We start from the raw sequence: 15,554 nt of genomic DNA, 5'->3' as shown, positions 1-15,554 counted from the left end.
ATATAGAAGCAAAATAATCTTCTAAAAATAAGTGCATTTTCTCAGTGCAGAAAAATATTTTTATGCCTCTGTGTGTGTGTGTGTGTGTGTGTGTGTGTGTGTGTGTGTGTGTGTGTGTGTGTGTGTGTGTGATATAAACTATGTTCTTATTGGTGTAAAAAACTACCTAGGTGGAAACTGTCCTTACTGATGCAGGCCAATTCTTAGTTGTTTGGTTTACTTAGAAGTCATGTCACTTGCCCTTAATTACACAGACTAAAAGAGGCAGGATTTAAACCCAGGTCTTCCTAATGATGCCATCATTTCACTATGCCATGCTGCCTTTCTATCACTTTATATATGTGTGTGGATACTATCAGCTGTTTTGACAACCAAGAAATATGAGACAATGAAATTCTCAAAGTCTACATTGAAAAATAGAACTGAAGAACTGTTATAACTTGGAAGGATGTGGATAATCCTATAGAGCAGGACATATTTAGGAAAAGCAAAGACTGAAGAATCTGGAATTGCCTTGTAGAACATGAGTTTTCACTCTCAGGAAGAGTGTGTGATGAGGTGATAGAGTTTCTTTTGGCCTTAGTTGCTTTGATACTTAACTATAAAATAATTTTACTTTTTTCTTTGCTCTTTTTTTAGGCTGTTCTTGCTGGTGATTTTATTCTCTCTGCAGCTTCTGTAGCTTTGGCACGAATTGGAAATACAACAATTGTTTCTGTTTTAACACAGGTCATTGAAGACTTGGTGCGTGGTAGGTTGTTTTTTACTTACTTTTTTTTTAAGTTGTTTTCCTGTGGTTATTTTTAAATTAGCCAGTCAATAAAAGCCCAGTCAAAATGAGTTCTTCACCTCTTTCTCTGTAGGTGAATTTCTTCAGCTGGGGTCAAAAGAAAATGAGAATGAGAGATTTGCTCACTACATTGAGAAGACCTTTAAGAAGACTGCAAGTCTCCTAGCCAACAGTTGTAAAGCAGTATGTACGTTCTGTCTTTTTGTCAAGTTAACAGAAGTTTCATTTCTGAGCCTTTTGATGCTTCTGGAAACAAGTTCAAGGAACTTTAAAAGCTCATTCATCAAGACTTTTATCCCAAACTATCTTTATTTCCAAGTTTTCTATCCTATATCTATAGACCTTGACTTCCATTCTTTTCTTAGGCCACAAAACTTCTCTAAATCTATCAGTTTGCTAGCCATTTAAGTAACTGACATTCTTCTTAGAATGATTAGAGTAGAAATGCTTCTGGTTTTCACTTCTTTAAAAATGTCGAGTTCTTGGCTTGCATTTTTATAAAATTTATATAGTTTTACAAGGCCCTCCCTTTCTTCCTGAAAGTAAACAGAGTTCAATTCCAATGCCTTATGTAGAGATGATCCTGAGTTCTTAAAGGCTATGTAACTGGATTGCGAGCTCTGAAATGGGTTACCATGATGGAAAAGTTTTTTAGGATAGGCCAAGAAACTATATATGCTGTACCAAGACCAGTCAAGTTAAAGCATAGAAATTCATTACCAATAGGTTTTCCATTTGAAGATGAATTCATTAGCAGATACAAGCTAGGAAACAAGTAACTTCAAAAATGTATAACCATCTTTTATAGTGACAAAAAAGGAAGACCATGAAGATTAACTACTGGCACTTGAAATATAAGATCTTTGTCCAGGGACTAATGAATTGATATACTACCAAGAAAATGAAACCATTTCAGTATCTCACACCCAAAAAGGAATATATTGGTTACTGGCATGAGAATCTTTGGGAAATTGATCAGTGCTAGAACTTATTCTTTAGGAGAGGGTAGCTTAACATATTCTAGCATATGCTCTGAATTTTAGAGGATCAGATTTCAAAGGAAGAATACATATGGTCCTATGGACTAAAAAATTCTAGCAGAGAAAAATCATTAGAAGAGCAGTGAGAAGCATTCAAGAGTTAAATACTGATGATAAAAGGAGAAACCATTCCAGGAAGAAGGTCCAAAAGGAGTTATGTAAAGAGAATTCTACTGATGCAGAGAACTTCTCAGCCAAAAACAGCATAGCCCCATAAGAGGAATGTCAGGAGAACCAAATCATATAGTGAGCTAAAGCTAAGTAAAACCAAACCAAAGGGGTTTTTTAAGGCTGTATTTAGGGAGAGACAAAGGATCAGATAAGAGATAGGACTGCTGCTCAGGATGGATAAGATAATGGATATTTTTTTAAAAACCAACCAAGTCTTAATTTCTCACTATTAGTTATTTTGTTTGTTTGTTTTTCTCCCAAGGAAACTGACTTTTGGACTGGAAAGAATAGAATAAAAACTGCTAATGGGGAATTAAACCTCAAGATGAGTTGGAAAATAGCAAGCTATCTGACCTTGATGAGTTCAGGTCACCAGACCCAGATGAACTTCATCCCAGTGTATTTCAAAAGAATTGGCAAATATGACTGCTACACTATTGTCAGTGTTTTTTGAATGATTGTGGAAGATAGGTTTAAAAAATGGCAAATTTTCCCCCAAAAAGGAAGAGAGTAAAAGTCCTCAAACTATAAACTAATGAGTTTTATTTCTGGTTTCTAATGAAATTCTGTAACATTATTAAAAGGATGGTTAGGGAACATTTAGGAAAGGAATTAGCAATCCTAAATAATCATCATAGTTTCGTCAAGAGCAAATAATACCAGATTAGTCTCATTTCCCTTTTTTACAGGGATACTATGCTGGTGGAGCAAGGGAATGCCATACATATAGTTTACTTAGATTTTAGGAAAACATCTGATAGTCATTCGTGCTGTTCTCATGAAAGAATGGGGGGATGTGAGCCAGATAATAATATAACAGTTGGATTTAGACCTGGCCATATGGTTGAAGCCAAAGAATAGTCAAAGGATCAGTGCCTTTAGTGGTAACTAGTCTAAACCCCTTGTTTTAAAGATGACAAAATTGAGGCCTAGAGTGGCTAAGGGCCAATGTCAGCTGCATCTCAGAGCAGGTCCAGGGCCTCTGATTTTCAGTGTGATACCCTTCCCACTTTAACACGTTGCCCAACATCATCTTGGAAGTAGGTGTCCAGTAGAATGTCATGTGACCTTGCTCTGTGTCATGGTCATCATGGCTTGTGTAAAGGAATAGATTATTTATTTATTGGATTTGCAGATGACAGAAAAACCAGGAATGATAAATATAATATTGTATAACAGAATAAGAATCTAAAAAGATCTTAACTGACTAGATTTGGGGTTAAATATGACAAAATAAAATTTGGTAGTAATGTATGTGAGATTTGACTTTTTATTTTAATCAAAGTTTTAGACTGTCCAGGTACAAAATTGAGAAAGTACAGCTAGATAGCAGCTTGCCCAAAAAAGGATCTGGCAGTTTAATAAGATGTAGCAGCCAAAAAAAAAATTGCATCTTGGGGTACCTTGATTTGGCATAGTGTCTTAGAATTGGAAAATTTTAGCCAAAGCTTCAATTTTGTGTCCATGTATGGATACCATATTTTAGAAAAGATAATGATGAGCTGGAGAAGATCCAGAAGAGAGTAATCAAGATAAGAGGCCTAAGATCGGACTGTACAAAGATCTTTTAAATAAACTGAAAACATTTAGTGTAGAGTAGCAGTGCAAACTTGAATAGAAACAGAGCCCTGCAGTCCTTGTGTTGACTTAGAAAACCACATATTAACATTACCTTTGTAGTTCGACTTCAAGAAAAAGTTAGAACTAGCCAGAGTATAATCAGCAGCTCAGGGAGGACTTCCGTGCCCTATTGACCTATCAGGGAAGATTAAATAACTGCTCATCAGGTATGCTGTTGTTGAGATTTTTATTCAAGCAGAGGTTGGACTAGATGGCCACTTCCAACTTTGAGATTCTGTGAAGATTGACATTCTTGCTATCTTTGAATCCAGATGATATTTTTTTTTAATTATAAATGATTGGGGAAATGATTCATAGGCTCACCTTGGGTAAATTAGTTATTGGAGATGATTTCACCATATACCTAAACAACAAAAACCATCATTTCATGAGACAGTCATCTTATCTTGCACTGGTCATCAGGAGCATAAACCACTTTGAAGAAAAGTGTAGTTTGTGTGGCTATGTCAGCCACAGGGGATTTAGCAGAAACTTTCCACAAAGAATGTGTGATAGGGAGTAATGGGAAATGGTTGAAGATTAAACAGTGGGATGCAGAAACTTTATGGAAGCCCCATATCTTTATAACTTCAGTGTTTTAATTCAAGAATAGAGTCTGAAGGTACCAGACATTAAGTACTTATAGAGCATTGTGTTAAGCCCTGAGGGTACCTGGAGAAAAGTAAGCCAGGCTCTGCTCTTCTAACAGGGAGTAGAGAGTCAAATGGAAAGGGCCTGTGGTCCTTAGAGTGAAGCAGCAAAGGAGAGGGTAATGATTTTTCAGTGTCATTTCTACTGATAAAATCATGTCAGTCTGCTGCAGAGCCATTTGATAGTGCCAAGGGCCTTCTTCTCTGGGTTTTCAGTAGCTCTGGCCATAATGCCTGCAGGAGTAGTTACCAGGCTACATCTCCATAGGTATTGCTTCCCAGAATGACAACTGGGTCTCTTGTACTGGAAGCATTGCTCTTCCCAAGACTCTTAGGTTCAGTGTCCTGGGTTTTTTGTTGATTGAGAGGCCTGGAGAATGTGATACAGTATATGTGCAAATTGAAAAAGAGCCAGGAAAGGGGATTGGACTACATCTGCAAAATTTGTACAATACCTTTCTTGGGTCCCAAGGGAATTCCTGACATAAAAACTCATCTTTTCAGTAGTAGTGTTCTTCTTCTGGTTTATGGTTATGGATCATGAAACAACACAATTTCCAAAGGATTAAGATCAAATTTGCCCATGATCCAGAGGACAGTGGAGAGATAATTGCTGGGTGTAACTAGGCTACAGCTTATTACCAGTTATGAAGTGCTATAAAAGGCACCATTAGGGAATTCTATGAGCAGAAAAGGAGGTGGACTAGGCAGGAGGGAAAGAGAACAAATGGAACCTGTTGACTCTTGTACTAGTCCAAGTAACAGTCCGAGTTTAGAAGACCTTTAGAAAGGTCTTTGTGTGGTGTAGATCATTTGTGGAACAGTATAGACAAGAAGAAAATAGACCCAACAAGGTCATAATCTAAATTGGTAGCAGTAGTAGATTAATGAAAGTAAAAATTTATTAAGCATGGAAATAACAAGGAGCCTCTAAAATATTAGGGTTCAGCCTCCTCATTTGTACATTCTGATTTTCCATACATCCCATTATCCCTAGAAATCAAATGTACTTTGCTTTTTGATTTTTTTTAATTTAATTTTTATTTTTTTAAATTTTAAAATAAAATAAAATTTAAAAATTTTTTTAATTTAATTTTTAATTAATTGGTTACAAGAAATAGCTGGCTGTTTATTGGGCTGACATGCAATGTGTTCTCAGATCATTAGTAAATTTCTTGAACAGAAGTCAGTTAACCATAACCTAGAAAGATAGTAATTTCCTCTTTTCCTCCCTTTCCCAGTGTTTAAATTGAGTAGGAGTCTATATCTTATCTTTACCCATTTTTCCTGAATCAAGGGGGGCTCATTTTGTTGCCAATTATGATTTCTCTGACTAGAATATTATCATCAATTTTATTCTACAAATAGTTAGAAAACTTCTCTCCCTAGAATTCACTATTTGATGTGTATCAGCCTAACTGGTAGTAGAAGATCATAATTGGGTATTTCCTGGTATGTTTCTTTTATAACCCTCAATAGTAAAGCCAATAAAAATAAAAGCTGCAGATGGAATTTAGCTTAGATTTTTGTCTTTGTTCTTTAATCTTAGCATAATTATTTGAGTTTTAAAGAATCCTTTCAAGGAACTTTAAGGTAAAAGTGTCTTTTAACTATAAAGTCAGTGTATTAGGAGAATTGAATAAAATAGATGTAATTATGATTGCTCAATAAGAATCTTGGGCATTTGGTCCAAAATTCCTCTCTTCTAGAAAAGACCTGTGTAATTCACATTCCAGAGGAAAATTGTTTGAACACAGTAACATTTAGACATAATTTGATTTTTAGTTGATTTTTTTTAAAAAATTTCTAAACTATTTAAAGTGATTTTTCCCTCTTTTAAAAGGAGACTGAAGAATGAAAAATGACTAACATAATTATGATATGAGAATGAACCATTTAAAGCATATATTTTATTAAAGTAAATGACTTAATGAGACCATAGTGTCTTAGTTACTGGGAATTGTCTGTCAACAAAGCCAACTGGGACAGGATTCCTCTAGCAGTGCCCCAACCCTATTTGTTAGGTAACAGAGATAGAGATGTTCACAAAACTCAGCTTAAGGCAAAATGCATCACATGGCTAGAAACTGATGCACTGAGAAGTGACAGCAGCAGCTTCAATAATACCACTAGGCCTGCCATGCACACCAGTCATTCCTGATGGTCTTCCATCTTCATTGATAGGCACAACCCAGAGTCATTGAGGAAGAGCGCAGAGAATTTCAGTGTCTCCAGGTTTTTCCGTTGCCCTTTAGTTCACCTGCAGTTCTAATTCTTTGGAGGGTCTTTATCACTGGCAGATTATTGATAGTTAAAAGATAATTTGTTTGTTTGTTTGGGGAAGTAGCTCAGGATCATTGAATGTGTTGTTTCCTACATACCTATCCAGTCTGTCTTCCTCCTGTTCTAGCTATGCCCAAGTCATTGTCCAAGAGAGAAGAGTAGCTGCTGGGGCTACCCTTTCACCCACGCTCTAGGCAGCATGTCTTCTTCATCCACTTAAGTTTTCCTTATGTGAATTGTTAGTGTAGATGCATGATGGCTTTAGGTAGGCTTTAGCTTATTACTGACAGTGACTTGCTTGTAGGAAATGCACTAAGTAATAGGCACTGCCCATGAGCACAATCATGCACCCAGTGAACTAACTATACTGTTAAAGAGGAGGAAGAGAAGGGTGAGAATAAGTGTCTACAGACTGCCTACTCTGTGCCAGGCACTGTGCTAAGCAGCTTTTTAAACAGATTTTTCATTTGATCCTCACAATGATCCTATGAGGTAGATGCTATTATCATCTCCATTTTATACTTGAGGAAACTGAGGCAAAAAGAAGACAAGAAAGCATATAATATATCTTAGAATTGAGAAAAGGCACTGTCAAAATGGATAAAATTTTTAAAAATTAGTGAATCAAGGTAAAGAAACCCTGTTGTTTTAGAGTACCTCATTCCCGACAGATATAAAGCAAATGAAGCATTAGTGTACATTAAAATAGATCAACCTTGAGTTGGAATTAAGTGTTTAATAAAGACCACTTAGAGGCATGCTGGTGTATTGTAATACAAATGGGAATTAAATATATTTAATATAAATTCTTTTCATATAAATGGAATTGCCCCAGACTACTTAATAAGAAATTGTGTGATTAAATGAACATTTTTATATTTATAATTACCTATGAGTGGAATACATGAGCTCTAGACCTTCTGAACTGCTGCTTATGAGTGGCTTAATGTTTAAGATACTGATAAACCTGAGCTCAGACAGTCACGGTGAGTTTGCAAACCCAGTCCGCGAAAGCTGGCCAACACATGAGAAATCACATAGGCTTTTTCCATGGTTGAAGATTAAAAGGATAGCATTCTGCTAGGTATTTCCCAATAAAGAAAAATGAATGGAATTCCCAGATGTCCCAACAAGTTGACAGGATTAAAATAGGACTAAGCAATGCTCTCACTCATCCTTCCCCTCCTCCCCTCACCCTCTACTTCCCTTTCCCTTTTCTCTCTCTGTCTGTCTATCACTCCCCCTCCATTCCTCCCTCCCTCCCTTTCTCTGTCTGTCTGTCTCTCTCTCTGTGTCTCTCTCTCTCTCTCTTTCTCTTTATATGTGTGTGTGTGTCTCTCTCTCATTTCCTGTACATGAATAGACTCCTAACCTTGATCTGATTACATCTTCAATAGAGGATTGCTTTGAGGGGATTTGGCCTTTTATTTCCCCCACTGTTTTCAATCAGAAGAACTTTAAAAACTAAGAAATGAAGGCTTATTTTAATGAATTTGGCTTACTCTTCCCCAGATGTTTGTTTTTGTTGTCCTGGGCTATTGTAAACTGGACATTGGCCAGAATGTGGCCGTTTTTTGCCATTTTTTTGGTCTTTTCATTTTTCCTGAGCTGTACCATCCTAGTTCTTGCCCCTTCTCCACCATTAGCCCCTCCCTCCAGCATTTCCAGACTGTTTTTCTTGGTTTTCCTTTGTGGATCACATAAGCTCCCTGTCTGGCTCTTTCCACTTACAACATTGAATTATATGAGAAAATTTTAAAAAGTTTGTAAAGGTTTGCCCAGTATAGTGTTGTTTTAGAATTGAATGATAAGACTTCTGTGTAATTAGCTCTTAAACCTCTCTCTCTCTTAAACTTCTGCTATGTCTAGAAAAAAAATATCACAGAATTTGCCATATTTGTGTACCAAAAGGCTCACTAATGGCAAAAATATTCTCTCCCCCCCCCCACCCCCCAGCCTATAGGAAGACAATCAGTTTGGTTTTTTATTTCTAATACTGAATCTCTTTATTATGTAGCATGAGGGTTTCCAGAGTGTTTACTTTACAATAAAGTATAAAAAAGACTGTGTGTACACAACCTTGTCCTCTGTACACAGTAAGTACTTAATAATGTGTATTGAACATGCAAAGTAGGTACTATTATGGTCCAGGTGTTACAGTGGAGATTCCTGAAATTCAGAGAAGTTAAGTGATTTGATCTAGGACACAAAGCTAATGAATGAAATTTTAACCCATCCCCCTGGCCCTCAATAAATAAATGAATAAATAATGTCTGTTGAATTTTAATTAATCAACTTTGTAAAACCATAAATATTGTGCCAGTTTTACAGATGAAGAAAGAGACCAAACACTAACTTGCTCAAGGACATATAGATGACTCCACTCAAGTGGCAGAGCCACATCTCAAACTTAAGTCTTTACAATGTCAAACCCAGTAGTTTTCCCAGTTTATTAAATTGTCCCTTTTTCCACCCTCTCTCTGTGGTTGTCTTTCTCCCTTGTGTGTATTCATGCACAGATAAATACTTCTGTTTTATGATGAAAGTTCTTCTTAAGAGCAAAGGACATCTTGTTTTTGTGTTTCTGGGTTTAGCACCTAGCATACTGCTTGGCACAAGTGAATATTTAATAAATGTTGATTAATAAATATAAATAATATAAATGTATATACTACATATACACATATATTATAAAAAGAATTTTGAGAACTAATAAATGAAGGCTTGTTTTTAAATTTTCGGTTTAATCTTAACCCCCAGATGTTTGTTTTTAGCATCCTTTTTTATTCTAAACTGGATATTGGGGGGGGGGGGAGCTGGGTGGCTCAGTGGATTGAGAGCCAGGCCTAGAGATGGGAGGTCCTGGGTTCAAATTTGATGTCAGACACTTCCCAGCTGTGTGACCCTGGGCAAGTCACTTGCCCCCCCCCCCCCCCCATTGCCTAGCCCTTACCACTCTTCTGCCTTAGAACCAAATACACAGTATTGATTATAAGACAGAAGATAAGAATTCTTAAGAAATAAAATGAACTGAATATTGGGTAGAATGTGGCAATTTGTATTTTATGGCATGTTATTCTTTAAGAGCAAAACTACATTTTATAAAGATAAAAGGAAAAATTTCATCAGCCAGCATTTAACATTGAAGTTAGTATGCCATAATGGAAGGGGTTATTAATTTAGAGTTATGAGTTCAGAGGAACTTGGGTTTAGATCTCACCTCTAATGTTTGCTACATATTCAACCATGAGCGAGTCACTTCACCTTCAGTTTTCTCATCTCTAAAATAAGAAAGTTGATGTGAACCAAAATTTCTTAACCTTTTTGTGTCATGAACCCGTATCTATGGTGTCTGATGAAGTCTCTGAATCCCTTCTCAGATTTATGTTTTTAAATATGTAAAATTATATTGAAATAGACTTATCAAACTACTTTTTTTTTTTAAACCCTTACCTTCCGTCTTGGAGTCAATACTATGTATTGGCTCCAAGGCAGAAGAGTGGTAAGGGCTAGGCAATGGGGGTCAAGTGACTTGCCCAGGGTCACACAGCTGGGAAGTGGCTGAGGTCAGTCAAACTACATTTTTTAAAGTCCATAAGATGAAGAGCCAATGGATTGAGTAGTCTCTGCCGTCCCTTTCTGTACTTGCCTGTTATCCTATGAATTACATGGTTTGGAATTAGAAAATTATTCAAAATACGGCTTTGCCCTTTTATCAGTGTGAGTATTTTCTCCCGTGATGCAAATTGTAAACCTGTCTGCTAGTTGTACTCATCATGTTTGACCATTGGCCATGCCTCCCCAGACATTTTTCAGAGCTGTTGCCCCTCTGTGCAATGAAAGTTTCTGTTTTTTCTTGCCGTCTTTAGAAAACAAGGGCAACATCCAGGCTATCCAGTAGCGATTTCTTCTCTTGCCTTGTAAAAAAGCCTCTCTTTTTTGCTTATGTTTCTTTGATCATCTTTAGAAATATACTCAAACTTCTGAAAAGCTATTAAATGTGATGGGAGAGAAGAGTTCAATTTTGCATTTGTCAGACAAGCATTCAAATGGAATACTTTGCTGAGCTACAGTCCCACACCCCACCCCCCACCCCGGCGTCTACCTGCTAACTGAAGTGCTGTGAGTCATTACTGAGTTGGGTATTTAGTCCAGAAAAAATAAACAGTCTGACCATGTAGCTAAGAGTAAGAGAGAGCTCGAATTTTTGCCTGATTGTCAGCCCACCTGTATGTTGGTGTAACTCGGTTTCCCAGCAGATGGTTCAGTGATATTTCTTGTTTAATTTTTAGAAATTCATTTACATTTACTGAAAGCAGGTGTTGCCTAGTGGAGATCTTTGCATGTTAGTGTTTGTCAACTAGCAAGTACTCTGCAGACAGACTGTCGTGGGGGCAGGGTCCGTGTCTTGCCTATCCTTTACCTCCTCCCAACCCCAGCGCAATCGTCCCCATGCAGTAAGTGCTTCTAGAATGGATAAGTCCGTTATTTCTGTGTGTCACGAGCTATTCATTCGGCATTCTGCCATGAAGACTGAGCGTATCACCCTTCCCTTTTTGAAAGTGGCGTCTGGGTCAGAATTTTTTATTCTGCAGGGAAAGTCTCTAAGTTCTGTGTCCGCTGCATTTCTGCAAGATGCTAGTTACCCCCCGGTAACAGATAGAGCATCATTCCAGCCAGGTGGGTCCCTCGTACAGACTTAGAAAGTGCAGAAGGAATTGGAGTCTGTAATTTGGATAAAGGCAGTAAATAGATTCCCAGGTGAGCACCGGCCCGAGAATCCCTTTGTTTCTGTCTAGGAATGGGAGGACAGCTCTGCCTTATCAGCTTGGCTGGCCCCGTACAGATACTCTTCACCACCTCACTGGCCTCCGTCCTGCGGCCTGGCTTTGTGTCCAGCCCAGTCATCAGGGGGCCTTGGCTGGGTTTCTGTGGCTGCTGTCACTTCAGTTCACAGAACACAAAGAAATGACCCTGGTTCAACCTATGAAGGGAACAGTGTGGGGCGGGCGCCCCCTCCTCAGTGAGGTGTGCGGGGAGGGGGCAGGAGGGGGCTCTCATCTCATTCGTACGTCCACTGGAGGCTTTTAAGGCTGGGAAATGTTAGCCGTGTGTTGTCAGTCATCTCGCTCAGGCTCTGGAGAGGCTGGGATAGAGGCCATCTTGGGACAACCTCAAGAATCAAGGCCGGGGACAGATCTGCATTTGGTTTTCTGAATGTCGGCGTTTTTCCTCCTTTAAACTGATCTTTGTTTCTTGCAAACTGGGTTTAGCATGCTCAGAATGCCAAGCAGGAAAAAAGCCCAGATGCACTCCAGGAGTTCTGTGAGTTAGGCCAGCTGGTCTGCAGGGGACTTTGGGAATGGTGCACCAGTAGAAGAAAAGTCGTGTTTTGTGTCTTCGGTGGCTCCATATGAGAATAATGTTTATATTGGTCGAACAAAGCTACAAAGCCAAACTTGGAGCAGGTTGGAAAATGTCACAAAAGCGTGTGCATGTTTTCTGAGACATCATGAAACGGTTGTCACGATTTCTTCCGGATGGGGGGGGCGGGCAATTGCTTTTACGTCAGTAGCGGGGGGCAACTGGGTGGCTCAGCCGACTGAGAGCCAGGCCTGGAGATAGGAGGTTCTGGCTTCAAATTTGGGCCGAGACACTGCCTAGCGTTGTGACCCCGAACGAGTCGCTTAGCCCTCGTTGCCCAGCCTTTATCGCTCTTCTGTCTGGGAACCAGTACTGAGTTTTGATCAGCAGGGGATGGCGCGGGACCTCATCACAAGGGCACGGGACACTACTGATCATGTAGTCGTTACATGCGTTTGGTCAAAGGGTGCGATAGCTGGAAGCAGTTACAAGTAAGAAGGTCAAGGAAGGGCTTGTTGAAGAAAACGCCTTCCCGTCAGACACCAAGTGAACGGTCCCCTGAGCTTCCAAAAACCCATGAAAACAAGTGGGTCCTAGCTAAGCTCTGTTCAACAAACACTCGCTGTCTGAGTACAGTTCAGGATGAAGGAACAGGCCTTACCCCCGAGGAGGTTCCGTTCTGAAGTAAATGCCACAGGCATAGCGAGTATCAGCCTGGGCTGCCCATGCACTGCTGCCCTTCTACCCTCCCAGCTGAGGTGGAGAGGAAAAGTTCGTTCCCTGCTCTTTCGACTCTACATAAAGGCTTACTTATCATAGTTTTAAAAATTGACCCAATTAAGTCTGGTTGTATCCTATCAAGGTCATTTTCACATAATTGGGCATTTGTGTGAGGCGTCATTGTAAGGTGAACAGCGCTGGGAAGTGGTTAGAATTCTCATTCTGCTACTTTCTCCGTGGGGGTGGGGGTGGGGGTGGACTGAGAGGGAATCTCTTCTCTGAGCCTCAGTCTGCATCCTCAGGAAGGCCCTGGGTCCATCTCTGTTGCATATTTTTTGAACTGTTTATCTCATTCCTTCTACAAACTAAATCATAGAACTTTCTTTTTATTTTAGGTCTCCATTCTAGGATGTCCTGATCCAGTGGTTCATGAAATAGCCTATCAATATGGAAAAAATATTGGCATTGCATTTCAGGTCCTTAAAAATTTTGGCTTTGTTATTTTTATTATGTTATTATGGCCTTTTAAAGATACTTCCTGTGGTGTTAAAGTTTATGGCTTTCTGGAATGGGCTTTGACATCCGCTCTTTCTCCTTTAGTTGATAGATGACGTGTTGGATTTCACTTCATGTACTGACCAGCTAGGCAAACCAACAGCAGCCGATCTAAAACTTGGATTAGCCACTGGTCCTGTCTTATTTGCTTGCCAGCAGGTAGGTTCTGTTTTAGAATATGCGATTTATAGATGTGGACCAATGGCTTCTTCAGTAAGTTGTTTTTTGTTCAATAAATTTTTTGGCAGATGAGGTTCTCACCTGAGTGGTTTCTGCATCTTAATTTGGGAGGTATTACTTGAGATTTTCCAAGACTTGCCTTAAAAGAGACTCCCAAATCTGCTGGATGAATAAGACCTTGATATAACGGCAACAGAAGTAAAGCAATAGGACCTTCAACAAATTCGTAGAACTGGGATGAGATTTCCTGTGGCCTTCAGAGGGGCTGCAAAGGAATTTCTTAATTTAAGTTGTCCCTGGGGATCCTAGCAAGTCTCATAGCCCCCAATCCAGGATACTGGGGCTTGAAGGAAGAAGTGAATCTGCCTTAAAATAAGGGTACAAGGACCAAGAAGGCTCAGTAATATTTTAGTGACTTAGGAGTCAGCTCACATCCGTTGAAATAAGGGGAGCATTACCTGGAGTTTACAGATCTTATTTTACAGGTCTTTTCATTGTGTGATTTGGTCCATTTAACAAGTCCATCCAACATTTAGCGTTTGGAAGCACAGACTTCAAATAAAGAACTGGCCTCAAATATCCCCTCAGATACGCACTGCCTATCAGACTTTGGACATATCATTTAACCTTGCTCCGATTTGGTTTTCTCATCTGTAAAATGAAAGGGTTGGTCTTGATGGCCTCCTCCCAGGTCTCCTCCAGCTCTCAACCTGTGATCTTGAGTCTTTTCTTTTCCTAGCCTAGAAAAGATAGTTCATAGGTTGACCATAGCTTTAAACAGATGACTCTATTCTCGGAAGTAGTTTGAATTCATGGTGCCGGTGCCTCTTCCCAGATGAGAAGAGACGAACACCTTTCCCAGTTGCTAGCAGAACGACCCCATTTCTTGTAGCATCAGGTAGGAGATGGTCAGAAGAATCAGGTTTGGGGTTGGATCGTGGCCAGAAGTGAGTTGAAGTATGAAGGAAAGTGTCAGTACATTGCAGGCAGATGGTTTTACTCCTATAAAGTTAGACAGAGACCTGAGCCTCCATCCACTGGGTCATCCTTCCCTCTTGTACATCTTCCTGCTTGGAAGACGGGAGGTAGGGACGATCCCACTCCTGCTTTAAGGTGTGCTGTCGTCCCAGAACAGCGATGGTAAAGATTACGCAGGTGGTGATTAGAGGACATCATGTTCTGAGGCTGAGAAGAGCAGCCAATCAGCCTCTGTATTTTAAGGCAGGAATGGGGAGGAAACTTTTATTTTCCTATCCTGACTTTCACCCAGGGCAAAAGTGGGGAAAAGCACAGGCTGCAGACGAGGGAAAAACCGAGTTGGAAGATACAGCCAGGATTAGAAAATTAAGTTAATGACCATCAAAATAACCTCCTCTCCTCTCCCCACTCCATTGTCAATGTGTGAAAGGCTGAATGACCACATACTAAATGTGTTTTTTTTTTAAACATGGAGCCTTTTCTGTGGCCATCCTCCCACCCCATTTTAATAGATCCTTTGTCGTAAATGCACTGACCAGCACCCCACCTCAGCTTTTCCTCAGCACCTAGAAAAAAACGATAAGAAAACTGGCCCTAAAACAGCCATTTCTAAAAGCTTTGTTGTTTCGTCTGTGTCCCATGCCTTGTGACCCCATGTAGGGTTTTCTTGGCAGATGCTGAGACGGTGTGCTGTTTCCTTCTCCAACTCATTCAATAGATGAGGAATTGAGGCAAGCAGGGTTGAGGATCTTGTCCAGGGTCATACAGCTAAGTGACTGGATAGATTTGGATTCATGAACGTAAAATCTTCCCGATTCCAACCCGCCCAAGTCCCCTAGCTGAAAGCTTACAGAAGCCACAGCCTGCAATTCCTATTAAGAAGAGGCAATTCAATCTCTTCCCTGCTCAGGACCAGGAGGGGTCACGGAAATTGGCCATTTGAGCTGCCTTTTTTCTGTTTGCATTTATCTTATTGGCAAGTCCTCTGTTCTCCTTGATTCTGCGCATTTTATCAGTCTGCCCACATTTTCCTGAATTCTTCCTATTGGTCATCCTAATGTTCTATTATGATCATGTGGCACAGCTAGTGGGCAAACACTTCAATTAGCTCCATGAGGTAAAGTTGTGTTGCCGCAGCGCCGTCAGAGGCCCCATCCTCGTCAGCACAGGCCCCAGCGTCCTCCACATTCTGGCTGGTAGAAT

The 15,554-nt window shown here is 39.7% G+C and overlaps 1 protein-coding gene across 2 annotated transcripts in view; it reads left to right on the top strand.

Moving 5' to 3' along the window:
• The window catches only part of PDSS1 (decaprenyl diphosphate synthase subunit 1), a 36,405-nt gene that overhangs the window by 17,209 nt on the left and 3,642 nt on the right, over nt 1-15,554 (top strand). Inside the window, exons 6-9 of one of the 2 annotated variants that reach the window (XM_001376040.4) lie at nt 640-751; nt 864-973; nt 13,034-13,114; nt 13,239-13,352. In XM_001376040.4, the coding sequence (XP_001376077.1) occupies nt 640-751; nt 864-973; nt 13,034-13,114; nt 13,239-13,352 (417 nt within the window). Of the gene's footprint in view, nt 1-639; nt 752-863; nt 974-2,263; nt 3,252-13,033; nt 13,115-13,238; nt 13,353-15,554 lie in introns of those variants that run through there. The other variant, XM_007504844.3, reaches the window with a different exon arrangement.

This window comes from Monodelphis domestica, chromosome 5 (assembly GCF_027887165.1).
Source record: "Monodelphis domestica isolate mMonDom1 chromosome 5, mMonDom1.pri, whole genome shotgun sequence".
NCBI classification, from domain to species: Eukaryota; Metazoa; Chordata; class Mammalia; order Didelphimorphia; family Didelphidae; genus Monodelphis; species Monodelphis domestica.
This window is presented reverse-complemented; position numbering and strand designations above follow the sequence as displayed.